General features: G+C 49.0%; 1 protein-coding gene across 1 annotated transcript in view; it reads right to left on the bottom strand.

Annotated features, from left to right (window-relative positions):
* The window catches only part of Nlrc5 (NLR family CARD domain containing 5), a 62,807-nt gene extending 49,337 nt beyond the window's left edge, over positions 1 to 13,470 (bottom strand). Inside the window, exons 1-5 of the mRNA XM_048355534.1 lie at positions 13,125 to 13,470; positions 10,068 to 10,153; positions 7,337 to 7,434; positions 2,002 to 2,311; positions 418 to 477 (exon numbers count right to left, since the gene is read on the bottom strand). Coding sequence (XP_048211491.1) covers positions 418 to 477; positions 2,002 to 2,299 — 358 coding nt within the window. The 5' untranslated portion in view covers positions 2,300 to 2,311; positions 7,337 to 7,434; positions 10,068 to 10,153; positions 13,125 to 13,470. The remainder of the gene's footprint in view (positions 1 to 417; positions 478 to 2,001; positions 2,312 to 7,336; positions 7,435 to 10,067; positions 10,154 to 13,124) is intronic.
* Positions 13,471 to 19,728: the final 6,258 nt, after the last annotated feature.

Here is a 19,728-nt window from a genome sequence, read left to right on the forward strand (position 1 = left end):
AATCAGTTCGCAGTCACCATTTGGTGGCTGACCCCTCTGGGGTCTGTCTGTGAATCGGTCAGAGGCTGCTTGGGTGCAATAGTAGTTGTGGGTGTCAGGTTGAGAGATGCTGAGGACTGATTAGAGCTTCCTGGAAAGCCTGACTCAGACATGGGGGGCAGGCCCTCAGCCCAGAGGCAGGAACATGGCAGGAGGCTTCCCCAGTGACAGTGGCACCAGACAAAGTGTCCAGGGGCTGATGCCTGCAGACTCTTTGGGGGACACCAGATTAGAGCCCTGGGGGAATGGTGTTTTTCAAGGCACAAGCCTTGAAAAGCCACGGCTCTGGAAGAAGGGGGGGTTGGGCAGAGGCGTCTGCATGTTAAGGTGGGGACCGTGTCACCCATAGCCCTACCGGCTCCCAGGCCCAGGCCTCACCATGGTGCAGTGGAGCTCCAGGCTGCCTCTCCTCATCAGCTCCCAGCTGCCCGGGGAACTCTGGAAGAGAAGGCAGATGAGAAGATGCCGTGGATGTGGCAGGGTGCTGCACAGTTCGGCCACGTGTCTGCGAAGGGCTCGAGCCACTGCATGGGTACCAGGCAGGGGAGCAATGAACTTAGCTCGGTTACTGGGGAGGGAGGCTGGTGGTGAGCCCACACACAGAGATGGACAGATGCCTCTGTGCATGGGTGCCTTCTGCCTGTTGGTCCACCGGTGTGTGTTTCTACATATGTGTGTGCTATATATGTCTGCACATGGATGCACTGTGGACCTGTCCCTCCTCCCACATTTTCCCCACACCAACATAGGTAGAGCACTTGTCTCAGTCTTGCTTTATGACCAAGGCTCTCAATGTCTTGCCCTTCCCCTAAATGCTGTGCAAACCAAAGGTGCTCAAACAGTATCCACTGACCTGAACAGAGCAAAACCTGCCTGCCGAATGCCTTTCCTCTTACTGCTTCTGATCATGCTGTTAAGGAAGCTCCCTGGAGTGGGACTCATGCTGGGCATGGTGGCTGACTCAGGCCTAGAACCCTAGCTACTTACTTGGTTGGTGGAGATGGGTGAACCATTGTTCAAGGCTAGCCCAGGCAAAAAAAGGAGTTCTCAGGCCACTCAGGCATGAAGCAAGACCCTCAGCCTGAAAATAACCCAAGCTAGAAAGGATCCAGAGACATGGCTCAGGTGGTATAGACCTGCCGGGCAAGTGAGAAGCCCTGAGCTCAAACCTCCAAAGAAAATTAAAAAAAAAAAAAGTAAAGAAAGAAAGTAAAGGAAGGAGAGAAGAAAGAAAGAAGGAAGGGAGAAAGAAAGAAGAAAGTAATACAGAAGGAAGGAAAGAAGGAAAGAAGGAAGGAAGGAAGGAAGGAAGGAAGGAAGGAAGGAAGGAAGGAAGGAAAGAAGGAAGGAGAAAAGAAGCCTTTTGGAGATTGGGAGAGCAGTTCACGCCTGTAATCCTAGCTACTCACAAGGTGGAGACCAGGAGAACTGAGGTTCCAGGCTAGCTCAAGCAAAACATTAGCAAATCCCATCGTAACCAGTAAGTGGGACATGATAGTACATGCTTATGATTCCTAGTTACACGAGAGGTATGAGAGGTACAGGTAGGGTTTTAGTCGAAGGCTGACCTCAGCCAACAATAGGAGACCCTATCCAAAGAAGCATCTAAAGCAAAAGGTGGGGAGAGGGAGCTCAAGGCTCTGAGTTCAAACTCCAGTACTGTCCATACAAATGGACAAAAGAGGCCCTTGGGCATTATGGGATACTTGGCACTTCTGGCTGGCAGAAGTCACTTGGCATTTCCCTCCTGACCTCTGGGCTCCCTGAGTGCCTGCACAGCCCATCTTGTGATACTTGGGAACTGGCTCTGAGAAGCACCTAGAACCATTCAACATTGTTCCTGGCTCTGCTTCACCCACACAGAGAGACTTGGGCAGGCCCCTGGGTGTCCTGCGGCTTCCCAGCACGTGGGGCTTGGGCTGACTGTTCTGGACCCCCCATCCCACCCCGTGCCACTCTTACCATCTCGGTCACAGCCCGAAGTGCTCAGCAGAAGCACCTCCAGCTCCAGAGGCACCTCCAGCTCCATGCACACACAGTGCACCAGCGATTGCCAGGTGTCCCGCCCTTGGGCGTGCAGCTTGCTGAGTTGCTGGGTGACCCATTGCTCCACATCTGGGGCATCATCACTGGAGCTCAGCTCCACGGTAGGGAGGAAGAGCCGCATCTTGGTGCTCAGCCATTCTGGATGCCTGCTGAGCAGACTCACAAGACAGCTCCACAGGTTCCCGCCGTCCTGCTGTTGGCTAAAAGGATCCATGAGGGGCCAATCCTGCAGGGATAGGTGGACAGGTGAGCTGGGGGAAGGTGCGCTTAGCCTGTGTCTTCTGCAGCCCCTCCCATCCCTGTATCTGTTCCCAGCGATCTAGAAAGGACCTGGACCGTTTTGGATATCTGTACCATCTCATACCTAATTCCTCCTACTGAACCCAAGACCATGATTCATAACCTGGTAGATATCAGAAGGTGGCTGAAGGTGATGGGAAGTGCTGGCTCCTGGTGTCACTCCTCCATCACGTAATATCGCTCTCTCTCTCTCTCTCTCTCTCCTATACTTCTAGCCCAGTAAACTTTCCTAATACTTTCACTAAAAAAAAAAAAAAAAGGAATAGGCCTTTCTTACAGACTCTCCTATAGTTTGATGTCATTACGTCATTAAGTTTTGACCACTGGGATGTAAGTAGAGGTGCTATCTGTCTTTGGTTGCTCCTTCCTGTGGGCTGGAATATCAGTGTGATGGCTAGATCTTGGTTAGCCACATTGGATCATGAGGCAGAAGCCAGTAACGAGGAATGTTTAGGTTAAAGCCGCCCATCCTTCCTGGACTCTAACTGGAACTTTATTACCTGAGAGATAAATACATTTCTATTCTGTTCAAACCACTGTGGCTTAGGGATTTTTGCTACCCACTGTAAACTCTAATCACTATGAACACAAGCCATCCCTTTCTCTCTAATTCTCTTCTAATCTAGAACTTGCCAGCAGCCAGCTGGTAGGAGTCAAAATAGAGAATAAAGGGCGTTCGCACAGCAAAAACCTAAATAATATCAGTCTCTTTGATCCACAATTCCATTTCTAGCCCTTGAATCTTAAGCAATTGACCTGGGTATACATTAAAATTTTACCTGTAGAGATGTTCACTATGAGATTATTCAAAAGTGATCTAAGTACCCAACAACTGGAGGATTTGCTAACTGAATGGTGCATCTCATAAGGCTGGAATGCGGCACACATTTCCAGGTGCATTTTTCCAGTTCTCTTTCCCTAATGATAGAAGTAAACATATAGGAGGAACACACTGCATTAGGCAAGCATGGCTGTTAGGGTGTTCTGTGTCTTAGCTAATCCTCAAAACCCCAGATATCCCATCTAACTCAGGCCTGCCAGGACCAGGCCTTACCAAACCCCACCACATGTTTCTTGGTTTAGACCCCAGATGTTCACTGGGCTCCAAGAGGAGGCCGACTGGGCATGCTCCCCTTCTGATCACCCCTTCTCAATTAGACTACCAGCATAGGTCCTAGTTCAGACAGAAGCATTGCATGTATGGAATAGGCTCCTATCCCTCAGCGAGGAGCAGGTGAGCTTTGCATAGGGATGTTTTTAGATGAGGTCTGATGCCCAAAGTTCACATTGCGTGTGAGGAAACCAGCCCAGGCAGCCCAGAGAGATGGAAGTGAAGCTTCCTGGAAGGCGTGGTTCCTCATCCTCAAGCCTCCTTTTCAGCCTGTTTAACACAATGCCTTGACCCATCCCAGGGTCAAGAATAACTATCCTGGACTGGGAATATGGCCTAGTGGTAAAGTGCTCACCTCGTATACATGAAGCCCTGGGTTCGATTCCTCAGCACCACATAAATAGAAAAAGCTGGAAGCAGAGCTGAGGCTCAAGTGGCAGAGTGCTAGCCTTGAGCAAAAGGAAGCCAGGGACAGTGCTCAAGCCCTGAGTTCAAGCCCCAGGACTGGCAAAACAAAACAAAACAAAAAAGAATAACTATCCTGGGAGATAAAAAAAAAGCACATCATTCATTCTTTTTAGAAATTGGCTTCCCCAGGACATAGCCTTGGGGGCAGAGTTTCAGTAGAAAGATCGTTGGCTCACAGCCAAAGAAACAAGGATTCCTGGCCCACCTGACTAATTCTCTGTGAGGAAGCTGTTCACAGATCCACTCTCATCCTTCTCTTTCTGAGCCCTTGAGGGCTCTCCTTGCCCTGTTCCCTTGAAATGAGGCATGGCCACGAAACTTGCCTTGGCCATGGAAATAGGCTAAAAGTGCCATGTCACATCTGTGCAGATGTTTTAAGAAGCAATGTATGATTGATTCACTGTGCTATCTCTCTTTTTCTTTTAAACTCTGCTCCAGGAACCCACAGTTTTCCAAACCATAGCCACTCCTTTTGCCTGAGTCTGGAAAAGAGGTTGATGAGAATTAGAGATCTAAGGTCATGAAGGAGTATGAGCAGAAAATACTAGCTTTTGTTCAAGTCTATGTTGGCAGCAGAATGTAGCTAAATACGTCTGTAGTGTGACCTTAAGCCGGTTTCTTCTCCAGCTGTGCCTCAGTGATACCATCTATAAAATGGGTGAAATAGATGCCAACAGCTCCTCCTGATATTTTGTATCTGATGATTTTCATTCTTGTGCTGAATGGTGGCCAGAGATGGGTTTGGTGTCTCAGGGTAGCCCAGTTGGGACACTGAGAGAGATTCAACTATCCCTAAGGGTATTGGGGAGGAGCTAAGCACTCTTACCTACTGTTGAGTGTGTGTGTGTGTGTGTGTGTGTGTGTGTGTGTGTGTGTGTATTGCCAGTCCTGGGGCTTGAACTCAGGGCTTGAGCACTGTCTCTGGCTTCTTTTTGCTCAAGGGTAGCACTTTGCCATCTTGAGCCACAGCACCCACTTCTGGCTTTTTCTGTGTATGTGGTACTGAGGAATTGAACCCAGGGCTTCATGTATAGGAGGCAAGCACTCTTGCCACTAGGCCATATTCCCAGCCCCGAGTATGTTAATATTAATGGTAGGACTTCATTATAAACACCCTCTTAAGTGTACCTTCTCTCCTAATATGCTGAGCGGTTGGGGCTGGGCTGATTTGACTTTCTGTCAGTTGTCAGACCCTTTCCTTGGATTCAGGCAGTCTGCAAGAAATATGCAACTGAGGCTGGGCACTGGTGGCCTGTAATCCTAGCTATTCAGGAGGATGAGATATGAGGATTACAGTTCAAAGCCAGCCTGGGCAGGAAACACTGAGACATTTGCCTCCAATTAATTGCCAAAAAAAGCTGGAAGTGGAGCCATGGCTCAAATGGTAGATAGCAAGCCTTGAGCATAAAAGCTCAAGTCCTGAGTTCAAGCCAAAGAAGAAGGAGGAAGGGGGGGAGGGAGGAGAGGGGAAGGGAGGAGGAGGAGGAGGAGGAGGAGGAGGAGGAGGAGGAGGAGGAAAGAAAGAGAAAGAAAGATGCAAGTGAAGCCATGAATCTAGCTCTAGAAGACCCTGATTGAGCAACAACTGTTTTAGACAGCTTACAGGGCTGGGAATGTGGCCTAGTGGCAAGAGTGCTTGCCTCACAGACAGCTTACAGTCCTCATTCTAAGCCTAGACAACCCTGCTCACTCTGTACTGTTCTCACTCAGGCCAGGTGGAGACTAATGTCTCCTGGGGTCTCTACAGAAAGCTTTGCTTGCTGCAATATGAGGCCTGTGATTGGCCTTCATAGAAGGCTTCAGATTGGTGGACCTGGAAGCTGTGCTGTGATTGGTGCAGACTATAACCCTATATTTGCAGACCACACCTCATACTGATGAGCATACCATGTTTTGAGGCAGCCAGGAGATACCTTCTTTCTTGTGTTGCCCCCTCTTGTAACATCAAGCTGGATAAAAGGCTTTTCTAAGTGGATGTTCTAGTACATGCCTGTAATCCCAGCACTTGGGAGGCAGAGATAATAGACCTGTAAGTTTGATGTAACAGGGCTACATAAAGGAAGGAAGGAAGAAAGAAAGGAAGGAAGGGGGGGGGGGAGAGTGGGAGGGAGAGGAGGAAGGAAGGGGAAGAAAGGAAGAGGGGAAGGAAAGAAAGAAGGAGGGAAGATGGAAGAAAGAAATGAAGGAGGAAGGGAGAGGGAGGGAAGAAGGAAGGAGAAAGGATGTAAGAAAGGGAGGGAAGAAGGGGAGAAGGATGGAAGAAAGGAAGGAAGGAGAGTAGGAAGAAAAAAAGAAGGATGGGAGGGAGGAACAGAGGGAGGGGAAAGGAAGGAAAGAAATGAAGAAAGAAGCATGAAGGATAGAAGAAAGAAAGGAAGGAGGATGAAAGCAAGGAAGGGAGGGAGGGGTGAGGGAAAGAGAGAAGGAGAGAAGGAGGAGAAAGGAAGGAAGGGAGGGAGGGAGGGAGGGAGGGAGGGAGGGAGGGAGGGAGGGAGGGGAGAGAAAACATCTCCTGAGTGCTCTTTCCTTGTCTATTTGTGATGTGTATGATGGAAGGAGTGTCTGACAGGCCAGTTGGAGAAAAGATGGTGGCAGGGACCTAGGAGCAGTGGAGGCAGTAACAGTGGCTACCTTGGTGGCAGTATTGGTAGCAAAAGTTGGAGCAAGAAGGTGGCTAGAGTTCCGGACAGTGACCATGGAAAAGACAGGGAATGGAGACCCCTTGGGTGATGAGCTGTGAATGTATGGGGAAGTCAGAAGAGGCAAATGGCTGTGAGGAGCTGAAGACATAAGGCTGAGAGGCTTATGTTCCAGGGAATCCTGGTGAATCAAGGACCTTGATACAGCCCCAGAGCTCAAGACTAGCTACAGTTGTCAAAGGGCCTGACATCCAACGTCCAGGAGCTGTAGGACCAGCTGCTGCTGCAAGCGGGGTTCCCATACCCAGAGCTGCTCAGAGCTGTGACACTGACTGGCACCAACAACTGCTGCCGCTGGCCACTGCTAAGAGCGGAGGGTTACACTGGCAGCCCAGACGTACAGCTGCAGGTGAACCTGCTCAGAGTGATAAGCCTTCAACCTGATTACCTAAGGCTGTAAGTCTTTAGTTTCTAGCGCTTTGAGCCACAAGCCTCTGGCTTTCAGGACTTAGAGCTGTAAGCCTTGGATCCCGTGTCTTCAGCACGCGAGGGCCCAGGTTTGCCAGTACAGAAGAGCTTCTCTTTGGCTGCCTTTGATTCCATCCATTCCTGGCACAGAAGGAACCCCAGGACTGGTAGCCATGACAGATAGCTGGTAGGGAGCAATCTTAGCAGCAGGAGGGGGAGGGGAAGGAGTGGAAAGGAGGGGAAGAGTAGGAGCGAAATAACCAACCTAGTTTCTTGGTTCATGATAGGTGCTGCAGGGAGCTGTAGGTGTCCAGGTCCCGTCCCCTGTCCTGAGGGTGACAGGAAGTTCCCATAGTGCAGGTCCTAAGGAGAAAGAACACAGGGAGCTCACCCCACCCATCCAAACCCCAAGAGGAACCATGGCAGGAAGAGGACCCTGTGCTCATGAAAGCACCTTCGCCTTCATATGCAGATAGTGTTCTTCCCCAAACACAGCCCAGTCTCCCTGCCACCACTTCCAGCCACACTTGGGAGACGATGCCACTCTTGCTTCTCCAACACTGAGCCTGGGTGGTGCCTGTGACCTGTCAACCGGCTCATTCATCCCCTGGCCCTAGGTGAACCTTTCCCACAGCAAGCCCTCAGAAGGCTAGGAATGGCACTCTTCCTTCTATGCTACAAAGTAGGTTTTGAACAATAGGAGGCAAATGCCATTCTTTCTTTTCTCTTTTTTTTGTCAGTTGTGGGATTTGAACTCAGGGCTGTGGCACTGTCCTTGAGCTTTTTTGCTCAGGCTAGTGATCTGCCACTTTGAGCCACAGTGCCAAACTTCCAATTTGCTGGTGGTTAATTGGAGATAAGAGCCTCAGTTTGGACTTTTCTGTCCGGGCTGGCTTTGAATTGTGAGCCTCAGATCTCAGCCTCCTCAGTAGCTAGGATTACAGCCATGAGCCACCAGTGCCTGGCTTGGCAAATGTCCTTAAAGGCACACCTCAGAGAGGTGGTAGTGCCTATGTTACAAAGAGCACAGTAAAAAGGCACACCAGCACCAGTTACTATCCAACACAGTCTTGGAGATCCATGCCTCGTAAGATGGATGCACAGGAAAACCAAATCCCTCTGAAGTACAAGAAAGAGAACAAAAAACAAAACACAAATACAAAATAATATTTCTTTTTTAAAAAGGTGGCTGGGAAAGTGGCTTAGTGGTAGAGTGCTTGCCTAGCATGCATGAAGCCCTGGGTTCAATTCCTCAGTCCACATACACAGAAAAAGTCAGAAGTGGTGCTGTGGCTCAAGTGGTCAAGTGCTGGCCTTGAGCAAAAGAAGCTCAGGGACAGTGCTCAGGCACAGAGAGGAGAGAGAGAGAGAGAGAGAGAGAGAGAGAGAGAGAGAGAGAGAATAGAAGAGAGACATCTGATATCTGGAGATAGACTGCCTGCCTAGAAAGCATGAGGTTCTGAGTTACTCTTGAAACCCAGTACTCACTTCTGTGCCTGTGCTGCTGAAAAATAAATCAATAAATCACTAAGTAAATCAAGGCCAAAGATCAGTGCAGGCTCTGAAACTGTGACACTAGAAGAACATAGCTGCACCTGTGAAACTAGAAGAACATAGCTAGAAAGTTCTAGAACTTTAGAGAAATGCACATTCATGGGCACATTCTAATATGATGCTGTTAATTAGAAATAAGAAAAAAGCCATGTACCCATGGCTCCTGTCTGTAATCCTAGCTACTCAGGAGGCTGAGAGCTGAGGATCATGGTTCAAAGCCAGCCAGGGCAGGAAAGTCTGTGAGTCTCTTATCTCCAATTAACCACCAGAACACCAGAGGTGGTTCTGTGGCTCAAGTTGAAGAGGGCTAACCTTGAGCGAAAAAGCTCAAGTGGCCAGGTCCTAAGGTCAAGCTCCATGGCTGACTACCACCCCCCCCCCCCCACCAAGAACAAGAAAGGAAGGAAGAAAGAAAGAGGAGGCCTTGCTGAAGAGTCCTGGGTGCTCACAATATTTTGAAAACAATATTATGGAATCCTAACAGAAGTAAAGCAAGAGGGTGAGCAGGCGCCGGTACCAGCTGGCTGTGATATGCATCTGTGCTCTTTCCAGATGCACAGGGTGCAGCTGATGAGGTCATCAGGGTGTGCCCTTAAGGTTGGGTTAGGACCCCAATGGGAAGAGGTGGAGGGAGCTTGCTGTCTCCTCCAGTGAAGGGCACAGAGAGAGGGAGACGTCTGCAAACAGGAACTGAACACTTACACGCCCATGTGCCAAGCCCCGATCCTGGGGGGCTTCCCAGCCCTGGAACTTTGAGCAATAACTCTGTCTTGTAAGTCACCGATCTATGCTATTCTGTGACAACAATCCAAAATGACTAAGACAAACTGCCTCTGACCACAGAAAGCAAGACGGGGGGGGGGGGGGGGAAGTCTCAGGTTAGCATGTGGACTGAGGACAATGCTGCTTTGGTTGTACCAGGACACTTGAGAGAACTTGAGGGCGTGGCTGGGGTGTGGCTTAGCAGCTTGAGGCCCTGAGTTCAAACCCCATTAACACACACACACACACACACACGTGTGTGTGTGTGTGTGTGTGTGTGCGTTTTAAATTAAGTTAATTAAGTTAAATTATTTTGCACTAAAATGGAAAACATCACACAGACATAGCTTTTGGCAGCCATGTGGGATGACTATTGAAATGATGAAGAGGTGCAGATGAGAATTTGGAGAAACTGGGGTCCTTATTCCTGGCTGGTCAGAAGGTAAAGGGATACGTTGATTGCGAGGCATTTGGACTTTCTTATAAATCTGCAGGATTTATAAGAATCCTATAGATTCCTGGACCGTGAGAGGCACATAGCTGATGGTCTCTAAGTGGCACGTGCCTGGTCTCTAAGTGGCATGTGCCACGGGGGCTCGTGATACGTGGGCACTGTACTCAGCGCCTGCCTGTGATATGGCACTCATTCTTTGCAACAGAGCTTCACGGTGAATACTTACAATGTATCCATTTCACAGGAGAGAACACTGAGCATAAGTCACTTGCCCAAGGCTCCTGGAGGTCCAGTCTATGGTGGTCAGATTGCCTGTGGACAAAGGCAAAAATATCCATTGTCCCCTTGCTGTCAGAGCACCACAGGGGTGGGGGAAGGGCAGGTGCCCATTTATGGGAAATTAGTAATGATGCAGCCATATAGAGCAGCCCTGTCCAAGACAGCCAGTGTGTGCTAGAGTGGAAAGAACTCCAAAGCATACCAGTAGATAAACTCAAATTTTAAGATTTTTCACATTTTTGCCCTGGGCTCATCTGTAGCACAATCCTCCATGCCTGGCCTCTGGGTTGAGACGAGTTCTCACAAACTTCTTACCTAGGCTGGCCTCCACCCACCGTCCTCCCAATCTCTACCTCCTGAGTATCCAGACCCATGACACTCCTAATAGATACATTTTGATTTTTTTTTTTTTGCCAGTCCTGGGCCTTGGACTCAGGGCCTGAGCACTGTCCCTGGCTTCTTCCCGCTCAAGGCTAGCACTCTGCCACTTGAGCCACAGCGCCGCTTCTGGCCGTTTTCTGTATATGTGGTGCTGGGGAATCGAACCTAGGGCCTCGTGTATCCGAGGCAGGCACTCTTGCCACTAGGCTATATCCCCAGCCCACATTTTGATTTTTTAAAAACCAGTGGGACATGGGTACTAATAACCAGAACAGCCATTTCTTCAATGTGTAGAGAAGAGAAATGGAGAAATGGAGAAATGGAGGCACAGATGATGCTAGTTCTCTCCTCATCGCGACACACTAAAGCAGAAGTAGGGGGCCAGCCGGTAGATGAGGTTTAATGGTTGCACTGTGGCTGATGTTTGGATTGAAAAGTAATTGAAACCTATGGAGGAAACAGTTTGACTAGTTTGTGTGCCTGCAAGTGTGTGTGTGTGTGTGTGTGTGTGTGTGTGTGTGTGTGTGTTTTCCAGGACAAGCCTATTTTCACTGGGACACTGAGTGACAAAGTTGAAGAGACTGGATGAACATTTGCTTGAGGCAAGCCACGGCCTTCAGCATTATCTGTTTCCAAATCTGAGTGGCATCTCCTCCCCGCTCACCTCTTCTCCTTGACACCATAGCTAAGTGCTAACTTAAAGTGGATCTCAACTACTGTAATTAAAAATCGATGTTCGTGTTTATCTGCCTGAAGGTATTCATCAAAGAGTGAAAGGACTGTCTCAGCCCTCAACCACTGGGCTCAGACCAGTGCCTCTCAGTGGCTAGTTGCTTGGTTTATTTGCATATTGATTTTCATATTATTTGCATAATGGTTCTGTTTTAACAGAAAGTTAGACAGCAGCGCTGACTAAGAAGGAACAAAGGGACAGACAGCAAGAGGGATGTGGGCAGGGGACACGTGGGGGTCCGGGGGGGCCCTGGTCTGAGGGTCTGTGAGGGGAGTTCACCCTACCTTGGTGTCTCCTTTCTTACCCACAGCCCTTCCCATTGTGCTCCCGGGGATCTTTCCTACTACCAGGGGGGATGCTATTAGAGGAAGGAGTGCAGGAATGAAACTTAGTTTCTCTCTGCAACCCCTGGGCCTTTGAATAGGCTGCTCCCTCCACCTAGACAGCCCTTCCACCACCAGTGCACCAGGGCCTAGGCCGCCTGCCCATGTGCTCCCACTCCTGGACCTCCCCTCCCACTCCTGTTGTTCCTCCAGCTCAGCTCCAGATTGGCCTCATTTCTGTCTGTCTGCCACAACTACCACCTCCAGGATAAAGTCAGGAGGCCAGCACAGGCCAGCCTGGCCTCCCTGTCCCTTCCTCTCGAACCCCACCCCCTCCTTCCAGCTCATCTCTGGCTGCCTTCTCAGGGAGGGCAACCCTCCCCACACTTCACTCCATAGCCCTCCCTCTTTCCTCTTTCATGGCAGGTCTTGCCCCCTGAGGGATGACTCTCCTCTTGATCCCCCAGCGGCCTGTGCCCCTCCACAGCTGGTGCCAGGCTGAATGATGGGTAAGAGTGTTAGCCCCATAGACGGCACCCTTCAGGAGCAGCTATAACCATGTAAGGCAGCAAGATCCCCTAAAACCTCCCAGGCCATGTAGGTCGCCTGAGATGGCACTCCTTTGGGGGCAGTTATAACCATATAAGGCAGCAAAAATCTCCCAAACCTCATAGGTTATCAAGGTCACCTAACACAATAGCTGGCACTTCTCACCTCTGTCTTGTGAGAAGGGGTTTTGCGGGTCCCTTTGCTGGCAATAAAGCTTTCCTTTTTTCTTTGTACCCAGATGCCTGTAAGTTATCAGTGCATGACTGATACTCGGTACCTTTTCTTCATCTGTAAGATGGGGTGTTCTAGGCCCAAAGCAAAGCCCTAGATAGGATGTTCTTAGGGAATTCATTTTGTTTTTTTTTCTGAGTACTGAGGTTTGAAACCAGAGCTTCACACTTGCTAGGCAGTTACTCTATTGACATAAGCTAGACAGCCTCCAGCCCGTTTTGCTCTCACTTTTAAGATAGGGTCCTACTTCTTGCAGAGATTGGGCTAGACTATCATACTCCCATTTATGCTCCCTGCTGTAGTTGGGATGTCAGGCATGTACCATGGCGTCCAACTACTGATAGAGATGGGATCTTGAAAAATTCTCTGCCTGGGCTGGCTTTAAGTTGTGTTCCTCAGATCTCAGCCTCCTGAGTAGCTAGGATTGCAGGTGTGAGCCACCATGTCCAGCACTTTCAAAACGTTTTTTATGGAGGCGTCAGGGAAACAGGACCGTGTAGTAGAGAGAGCAAAGCAAAGAAGAGTGGTTTCAGAAGAAGCTTGGCTCCTACTTGGCCTCTCTCTCCCCCCACCCCGGGATCTGAAGTGGGGACAGTGCCACAGACTGGTCCTCCAAGAGGGGCTCTGCCATAACCACACTCAGTCACTAGCTCTGAGCCACAGCTTGGAGTGAGGAGGCAGGCAGGAGTGCTACCACTGCTGGTGCTGGTTAGGAGAGGAGTGAAGACTCTGCAATGGATAGGGCCAGAGCCAAGGCTGTCTGCTTTGAGGTCACAAAACCAGCTACCTGGCCAGGAGGTGAAGCACATCCCATACTGGCTATGTTATCCAGCGTGGAGACTAACTCTCCTGTTAGCGATTATTGCTGGCATTTCCTCTCCATTGTGCCGCCCTGGACGAAGACAAGAGAGAGGGAGGAGAGGATGTGAGTGACTCACAGACCTTTGACTGTTTCCATAGCTGCTTTCCCCTCCTGGGTCCCAGGTTTGGATTCAGGCCTGTGGGGGGTGGGGGAGGGAGGAACACAGCCTGGTGTTCTCAGCTAAGCATGGGGTCTCTACCATCAACTCTTGCATATGTTTGCACCGGGGCAATGATGATGTAGGGGGCTTTGAGATAGAACTATGAGCTCAAGCTGTACATGGAAATATGCGTGAAATCCCAGTTCTTGGGAGGCTGCAGCAGGAGGATCCTGAGATGGAGGCCAGAATGGGCTAGATAGCAGTGTGCCATCTCCTAAAACTAAAACCCAGTCAATCCCAAACCCATTATCTCCACTGTCATCACAATGAGATAAACCACATGGCCACAGAATATTACAGATGAGGAAACTGAGATGCCCACAGGAGAAGGGACCTGCTCAGGTCACCAGCAGGAGGCTTCTGCAATGCCTTGCTATGAAGCCCAAGTGCCTGGCTTCTTCATGGAAACCCAGGACCTGGGTCCTGGCTGCCTGCCTGCTTCCCCGGCTGCCATCTTCCTATCTGAGGCTCAGTCTTCCCATCCAAGGCCCTTCAGATTTCCTCTGGGACCGAATGTCAGCCCCACCCTGGCTGTCATCAGGCGGGTGTTGAGGAGGTCTTTCCTCTTCTGCTCCACCTGATCTCTTGGGCCCAGCACCCAAGGGAATGACTGGCGGCTAGCGAGTCCTTGAGGAGAACTTTTCAGCCCCACAAGCTCCCAAAACTCCAGAAACTTCTTTCTAGATTGTCCAGACCAGGGGTTCCCAAGCATGTCTTATCATTTGAATTCCCTTCATGGGACCAGGAGAGAGCATCTTCTAGAAATTCCATAGGGCCACACCTCAAACCACAGCCCAAGCTCTGGGTGAGTCTCAAGATGCCGGGGTGACTATGAGGCCATAGCACCAGGCCACCAGTCACACCAGCTCTCCGTCCTTCTGCACACCAGGAACTGGTGAGCCCGCCCAAGAGCCTCCTGCCCCCCAACCCTGGGGACCCAAAAGCCACAGAGGCAGGTCCGCAGGGTGTCTATCTGGAGGCATTTGCCTCATGGTGGTCCCTTGGTGCTGCTGTTCCCTGCGGGGGGTGGGGGGGAACATCTCCTGCAGGCAGGACTGGGCAATGCCACACCAAAATCGAAAACAAAACTTAAAGCTGGGAACTCCCCTCCTCAGCTCACTGCAGGGCCTGGCATGTCTGGGAGGATCACATGTGGGTTTGGAAGGCGAAGAAGGAAACAAAAGAAAGTGCCAGATGTGAAAGAGAGCAGGCCTGGATACCAGAGCCCAAGGCAGGGCACACTGTCCTGGGACTTCACACACATCCACCCTTTGACCCCATGACCAAACCACTGGGACACACTGAGCCAAGAACAATGTCTGCGTGGTCCCCCAAATCCCCATGTTGAAATCCCAGCCCCCAATGTGATGGTTTGAGGGAATCTAAAAGAGGTGGCTAGTTCTAGGGCAATCATCCACCCTTGTGAATGGAGCTGACACATTATGAAAGCTCCACCCCTCCCCCTAGCTCTTTCTAGTCCTCAGGGGAGGAAATACTACAGAATCAGTCATCTGGGGCTCCCCAGAAGGGGGCCTCACGAGGAATCCCACATGCTGACACCTCAACTTAGAACTTCAGCTTCCAGAACAATGAGAAATATGTTCCCAGTGGCTCATAAGCCAAGGCTACATCCAATTGTGTTACAGTAGCTGAAAGGGGCAGGGATGTCTAAGTCTGTGCTGAGGAAACTCCTGCAGCTGAGTTTGAACAATCAAAAGACCATGCAAAGTTGGGAGGGGGGCAATGCTGTGCACTGGGGGTACAGGGAAAGGTGAGGATTATGTGGGGGGCACAGGTAGATCCTCAAATCCAGCCTGGGTGACTGAGACACACTGTCTGATGTTCACAAACCATGCCAGCCAGCATTGCAAAAACAATACTAAAAAAGAAAACCGATGTTGAAGCTGGGGGCTGCCTCCTAGCTAAGAGCCTTTTCAAAAATGATATTGTTGTGTCATCTTATCTTTGTTATTTCTACTTGCAATGCAGCCTGGTGCATTTGGTAAGGTCCATGCATTGCAGAAAGATGGGGAAACATGAAGTTTCCTCACTATCCCCCCCTATAGGCACAGTGTGCAATTTCCTAGATCTTTTACTCTTCTTTTCCTTTTTGTGGCTATATTGTGATTTGCACTCAGGACCTCAGGCTCTCACTCTTGGCTTTGCTTGGCTAGTGCTCTCCCAATTGAGCCATGCTTCCAGCTTTGCTTTTTGCTGGTTATTTTGGAGATGGAGTCTCCTAGACTTTACTGACTGGAGCTGGGCTCACAATCCATCCACCAGATCTCAGCCTCCTTAGCAGCTAGGATTACAAGTGTGAGCCGCTGGTGCCAGCTTTTTACTTTTATTTTATTTTTTACGTTGTATGTCTGGCAATTAGATTAATAGTTCCTTAAAGTTTTTTTCTGGAAGCCATCTCACTGTTAGCTTTATTATTGTTTGTTGTTGTTTTTAGCATTCATTTTTTACTGTGCTACAATGATCAATATTAGCTTTACTTTTAAAAGTATAATTTGCCTAAACCGAGGAAATCCCAACAAAGAAACCTAGGGCAAATCAAACCCACAATGGGTGGAGGTGCTGGAAGCATGGCTTGTAGTGGAGTGCCTAGCTAGCAAGTGCAGCACTACCGGTTCAATCCCCAGTGCTGAAAAAGAAAAGGCTCATGATAGGGGGCATCACTGTCACCAAGGCCCCAGCTGGGCCCCAGACCCAGGCCTAGCTTCCCCAGGAAGTGGAGGAGGCTTAAAGGCACCAGCACCTGCCTGCTACTTTCTCCCTGACTAAGCAGGAAGGAATAAGGAGAACAGAAACGACAACTTTCCCACTTGATGATTCAACTCCATCCAAACCTAGTCCTCATCTGGGGAAATCACTGACACGTCCTTTTCAGCAAGAGGACTGCAGAGTTCAGAAACAAACCCAACACCTTCAGGAATTGGGGAACATCAAAGCCAAGGTTAGCTAGACACCTGTGGCTCCTGCCTGTAACCCTAGCTACTCAGAAAGCTGAAATGTGAGGATTGTGATCTGGAGCCAGCACAGGTATTATTAGTCAGTCCACAAGAAACTCTGGTCTCTAGTTAATCACCGAAAATCTGGAACTGAAGTTATGGCTCAAGTGTAGAGTACTAGCCTTGAACAGAAAAGGGCTATGGGACAGTGCCCAGGCCTGGAGCTCAACTTCCAGTACTGGCACACAAAGAGAGACAGAGTGAAACAGAGAAGACTGTTCCTTTCTTTACACAAAGTGCCACGATAGATCTGAATGCCTCAGGGAACAAGCCACCCAAGGGATGAAAGGACCCCAAGGTTGATGGACTTTTGATCCTGGGACAGGCTCCAGATAGGTGTTGAGGGATCAAGCCACTTCCTGCTTACCACAGTCCTCATCCAGTGGTGACATGGTCTTAAACACTTCAAAAATAAAAGGCCTGAGTCAGGCCCGGGTAGCTCAGGCTAGTAACCCTAGCCACTCAGGAGGATGGGATGGTCAATGTCAGCCCAGGCAGGAGAGTCCGTGAGCCTCTTATCTCCAATTAACCACAAAAAGCCAGAAGTAGAGATGTGGCTTGAGTGGTAGAGTACTAGCTTTGAGCACTAAAGCTCAGGGAGAGAGCCCAGGCTGTGAGTTCAAGCCCCAGGAAAGGGGAGAGAGAATGATACTGCAAAAAGAAATAGAATACTATTATTACTATTTATATAAATAAGTTTTTTTTTTTTTTTGTCAGTCCTGGGCCTTGGACTCAGGGCCTGAGCACTGTCCCTGGCTTCTTCCCGCTCAAGGCTAGCACTCTGCCACTTGAGCCACAGCGCCGCTTCTGGCCGTTTTCTGTATATGTGGTGCTGGGGAATCGAACCTAGGGCCTCGTGTATCCGAGGCAGGCACTCTTGCCACTAGGCTATATCCCCAGCCCCAATATAAATAAGTTTTAAAATGGGAAAATGACTCCTACGTGCACAAAAAAAAAGAAAGTGTTTGCAAAGAAAATTACTTATCTCAAGGACAGACGCCCTAGGAGCACCAGGAAGAATCCACCCTTTGTTTTGAGGGATGCTTGGGTACCCATGTCATTAGGTCCCAAAATTTCATAAGCAGGTTGACCTTGAAAATCTCTGAGCTCAATTGATAAGGTAGCGTGATAGCAGGAATGACGGGAAGTATCAGAAGAAAGGAAGCACCCATCCCAGAGTGAATTATATCAATCTCCCAGCCCATTTTCCCCATACATATCAATAATATGAGAGATGTCACTGCACCCATTACCAGCTGTTCCTGCACCCTGTCTGGGTGTGTGCTACATTTCTACCTCTTTGTTGTTGTTGTTGTTGTTGTTGTTAGTTGGGCTTGAACTCTGGGCTGGGCACTGTCCCTAAGCTCTTCAGCTCAAGGCTAGCACTCTACCACTTGAGGCACAGTGCCACTTTCAGTTTTCTGGTGGCTACTTGGAGATAAGAGTGTCAGGGACTAGCCTAAACCTGTGCTAATTATTCCCTATGAGGGAGACCATAGAGTCCATGTTTCTATGGGTCTGGCTCACTTCACTTAGTATAATTTTTTTCCAAGTCCTTCCGTTTTCTTATGAATGGGGCAATGTCATTCTTTCTGATAGAGGCATAAAATTCCATTGTGTATACGTACCACATTTTCCTGATCCATTTGTCTACTGAGGGGTATCTGGGTTGGTTCCATATTTTAGCTATGACAAATTGTGCTGCGATGAACATTGTTGTGCTGTTGGCTTTAGTGTGTTCTTGTTTGTGGTCTTTTGGGTAGATGCCTAAAAGTGGGGCTTAGCACAGGTTTAGGCTAGTCACAGCAGAGGATCACAAGAGACTAATAGCTATGCCCCTATGAATGCATAAGATAATGATAAGTGAAATGAACTCCATGTTTTGGAAACGAGTGATATGTCACTTTCAACATGCCATGTGAAACTGTAGCTTCTATTGTTGATGATCCTTTTGTATCCCCTTCTTGTGGTTGTACCAGCACTATCACTGTATCTTATCTGAGTACATTGGAAACTGTATATACTGGTATTAGAACTAGGGAAGTGAAAGGGAATATCAAAATCGAGAGACAAAGGATGAAAAGACAGACGACTCTAAAAGCAATACTGGCAAAACTGTTTGGTGTAAACCAACTGAACAACTCGTGGGGGGAGAAGAAAGGGGGAGAGGGAGGGGGGAATGAGGGAGGAGGTAACAAACAGTACAAGAAATGTATCCAATGCCTAATGTATGAAACTGTAATCTCTCTGTACATCACTTTGACAATAAATAAGAAAAAAAACCAAAAGAGTCTCAGGGACTTTCCTGCCCAGGCTGGCTTTGAACTGCGATGCTCAGATCTCAGCCTCCTGAGTAGCTAGGATTATAGGTGTAAACCACTGGTGCCTGGCTTCTTTCTAGCTCTTTGTTATTTTTTTTCCTTTTTTTTTTATTTGTCAGTCCTGGGGCTTGAACTCTGGGCACTAATTCCTGAGCTCCTTTTGCTCAAGGCAAACACTCTACGGATTGAGCCACCGCACCACTGCCAGCTTTTTCTGTGATTAAGTGGAGATGAGCCTTACAGACTTTCCTTCCCAGGCTGGCTTTGAACTGGGATCTTCAGATCTCAGCCTCCTGAGTAGCTAGGATAACAGGTGTGAGCCATTGGTACCTGGCTAAGAAACTTTCTTGATCTCTACTCCCACACCAGTTTCATGAACTTGGTACCCAAGAGCCAGGCTGAGTCCTCCTCCTTGGGCAGCCTTCCCCTTGCAGCATCAACAGTTCTGGGTCTGTAGCTACCATGCCATCTCCCCCTCCTCCTTTCTTCCTTCCTCCTTTCATTCTTGAACAAATGCAGAAACTCAACCAATCGCAAACCCATTCAAAGCCTTCACCCTGCACACAGGTCCCCACCCCAAATGCTATCAAGGTATCACTCAATGCTTCTTTCTCTAAGAGGAATTCAGAAAAAAAGAAAGGAAAATGCATTGGAGAAATTAAAATGTCTTATCCCCCCCCGGCCCACCCATATAGCAGGAAATAGTCTACATGTAAAAGGAGAAAGTGAAATTCCATCTCATTACCTAATGATCGTACACATGGCTTAGCTATTCTGTGAACAACCATGTCATCATTCCAAATGACAGTATACTCATTATAGATCAAAAGCTAATTTCCTTAATATATAAAGAGTTTCGCATGCTCAATAGGAAAAAGATCCCTCCCTCCCTCCCTCCTTCCCTCCCTCCTATCTCTTCCTCCCTCCTTCTTGGTCCTTTTTTTTTTCTCGTCCTTCTCCTCCTCCCCTCCTGCTCCTCCCCCTCCCCCTCCCCCCTTCCTCCTAGTCTTCCTCCCCTTCTTCTTCCTCCCGCC

This window comes from Perognathus longimembris, chromosome 10 (assembly GCF_023159225.1).
Source record: "Perognathus longimembris pacificus isolate PPM17 chromosome 10, ASM2315922v1, whole genome shotgun sequence".
Taxonomy (NCBI): domain Eukaryota; kingdom Metazoa; phylum Chordata; class Mammalia; order Rodentia; family Heteromyidae; genus Perognathus; species Perognathus longimembris.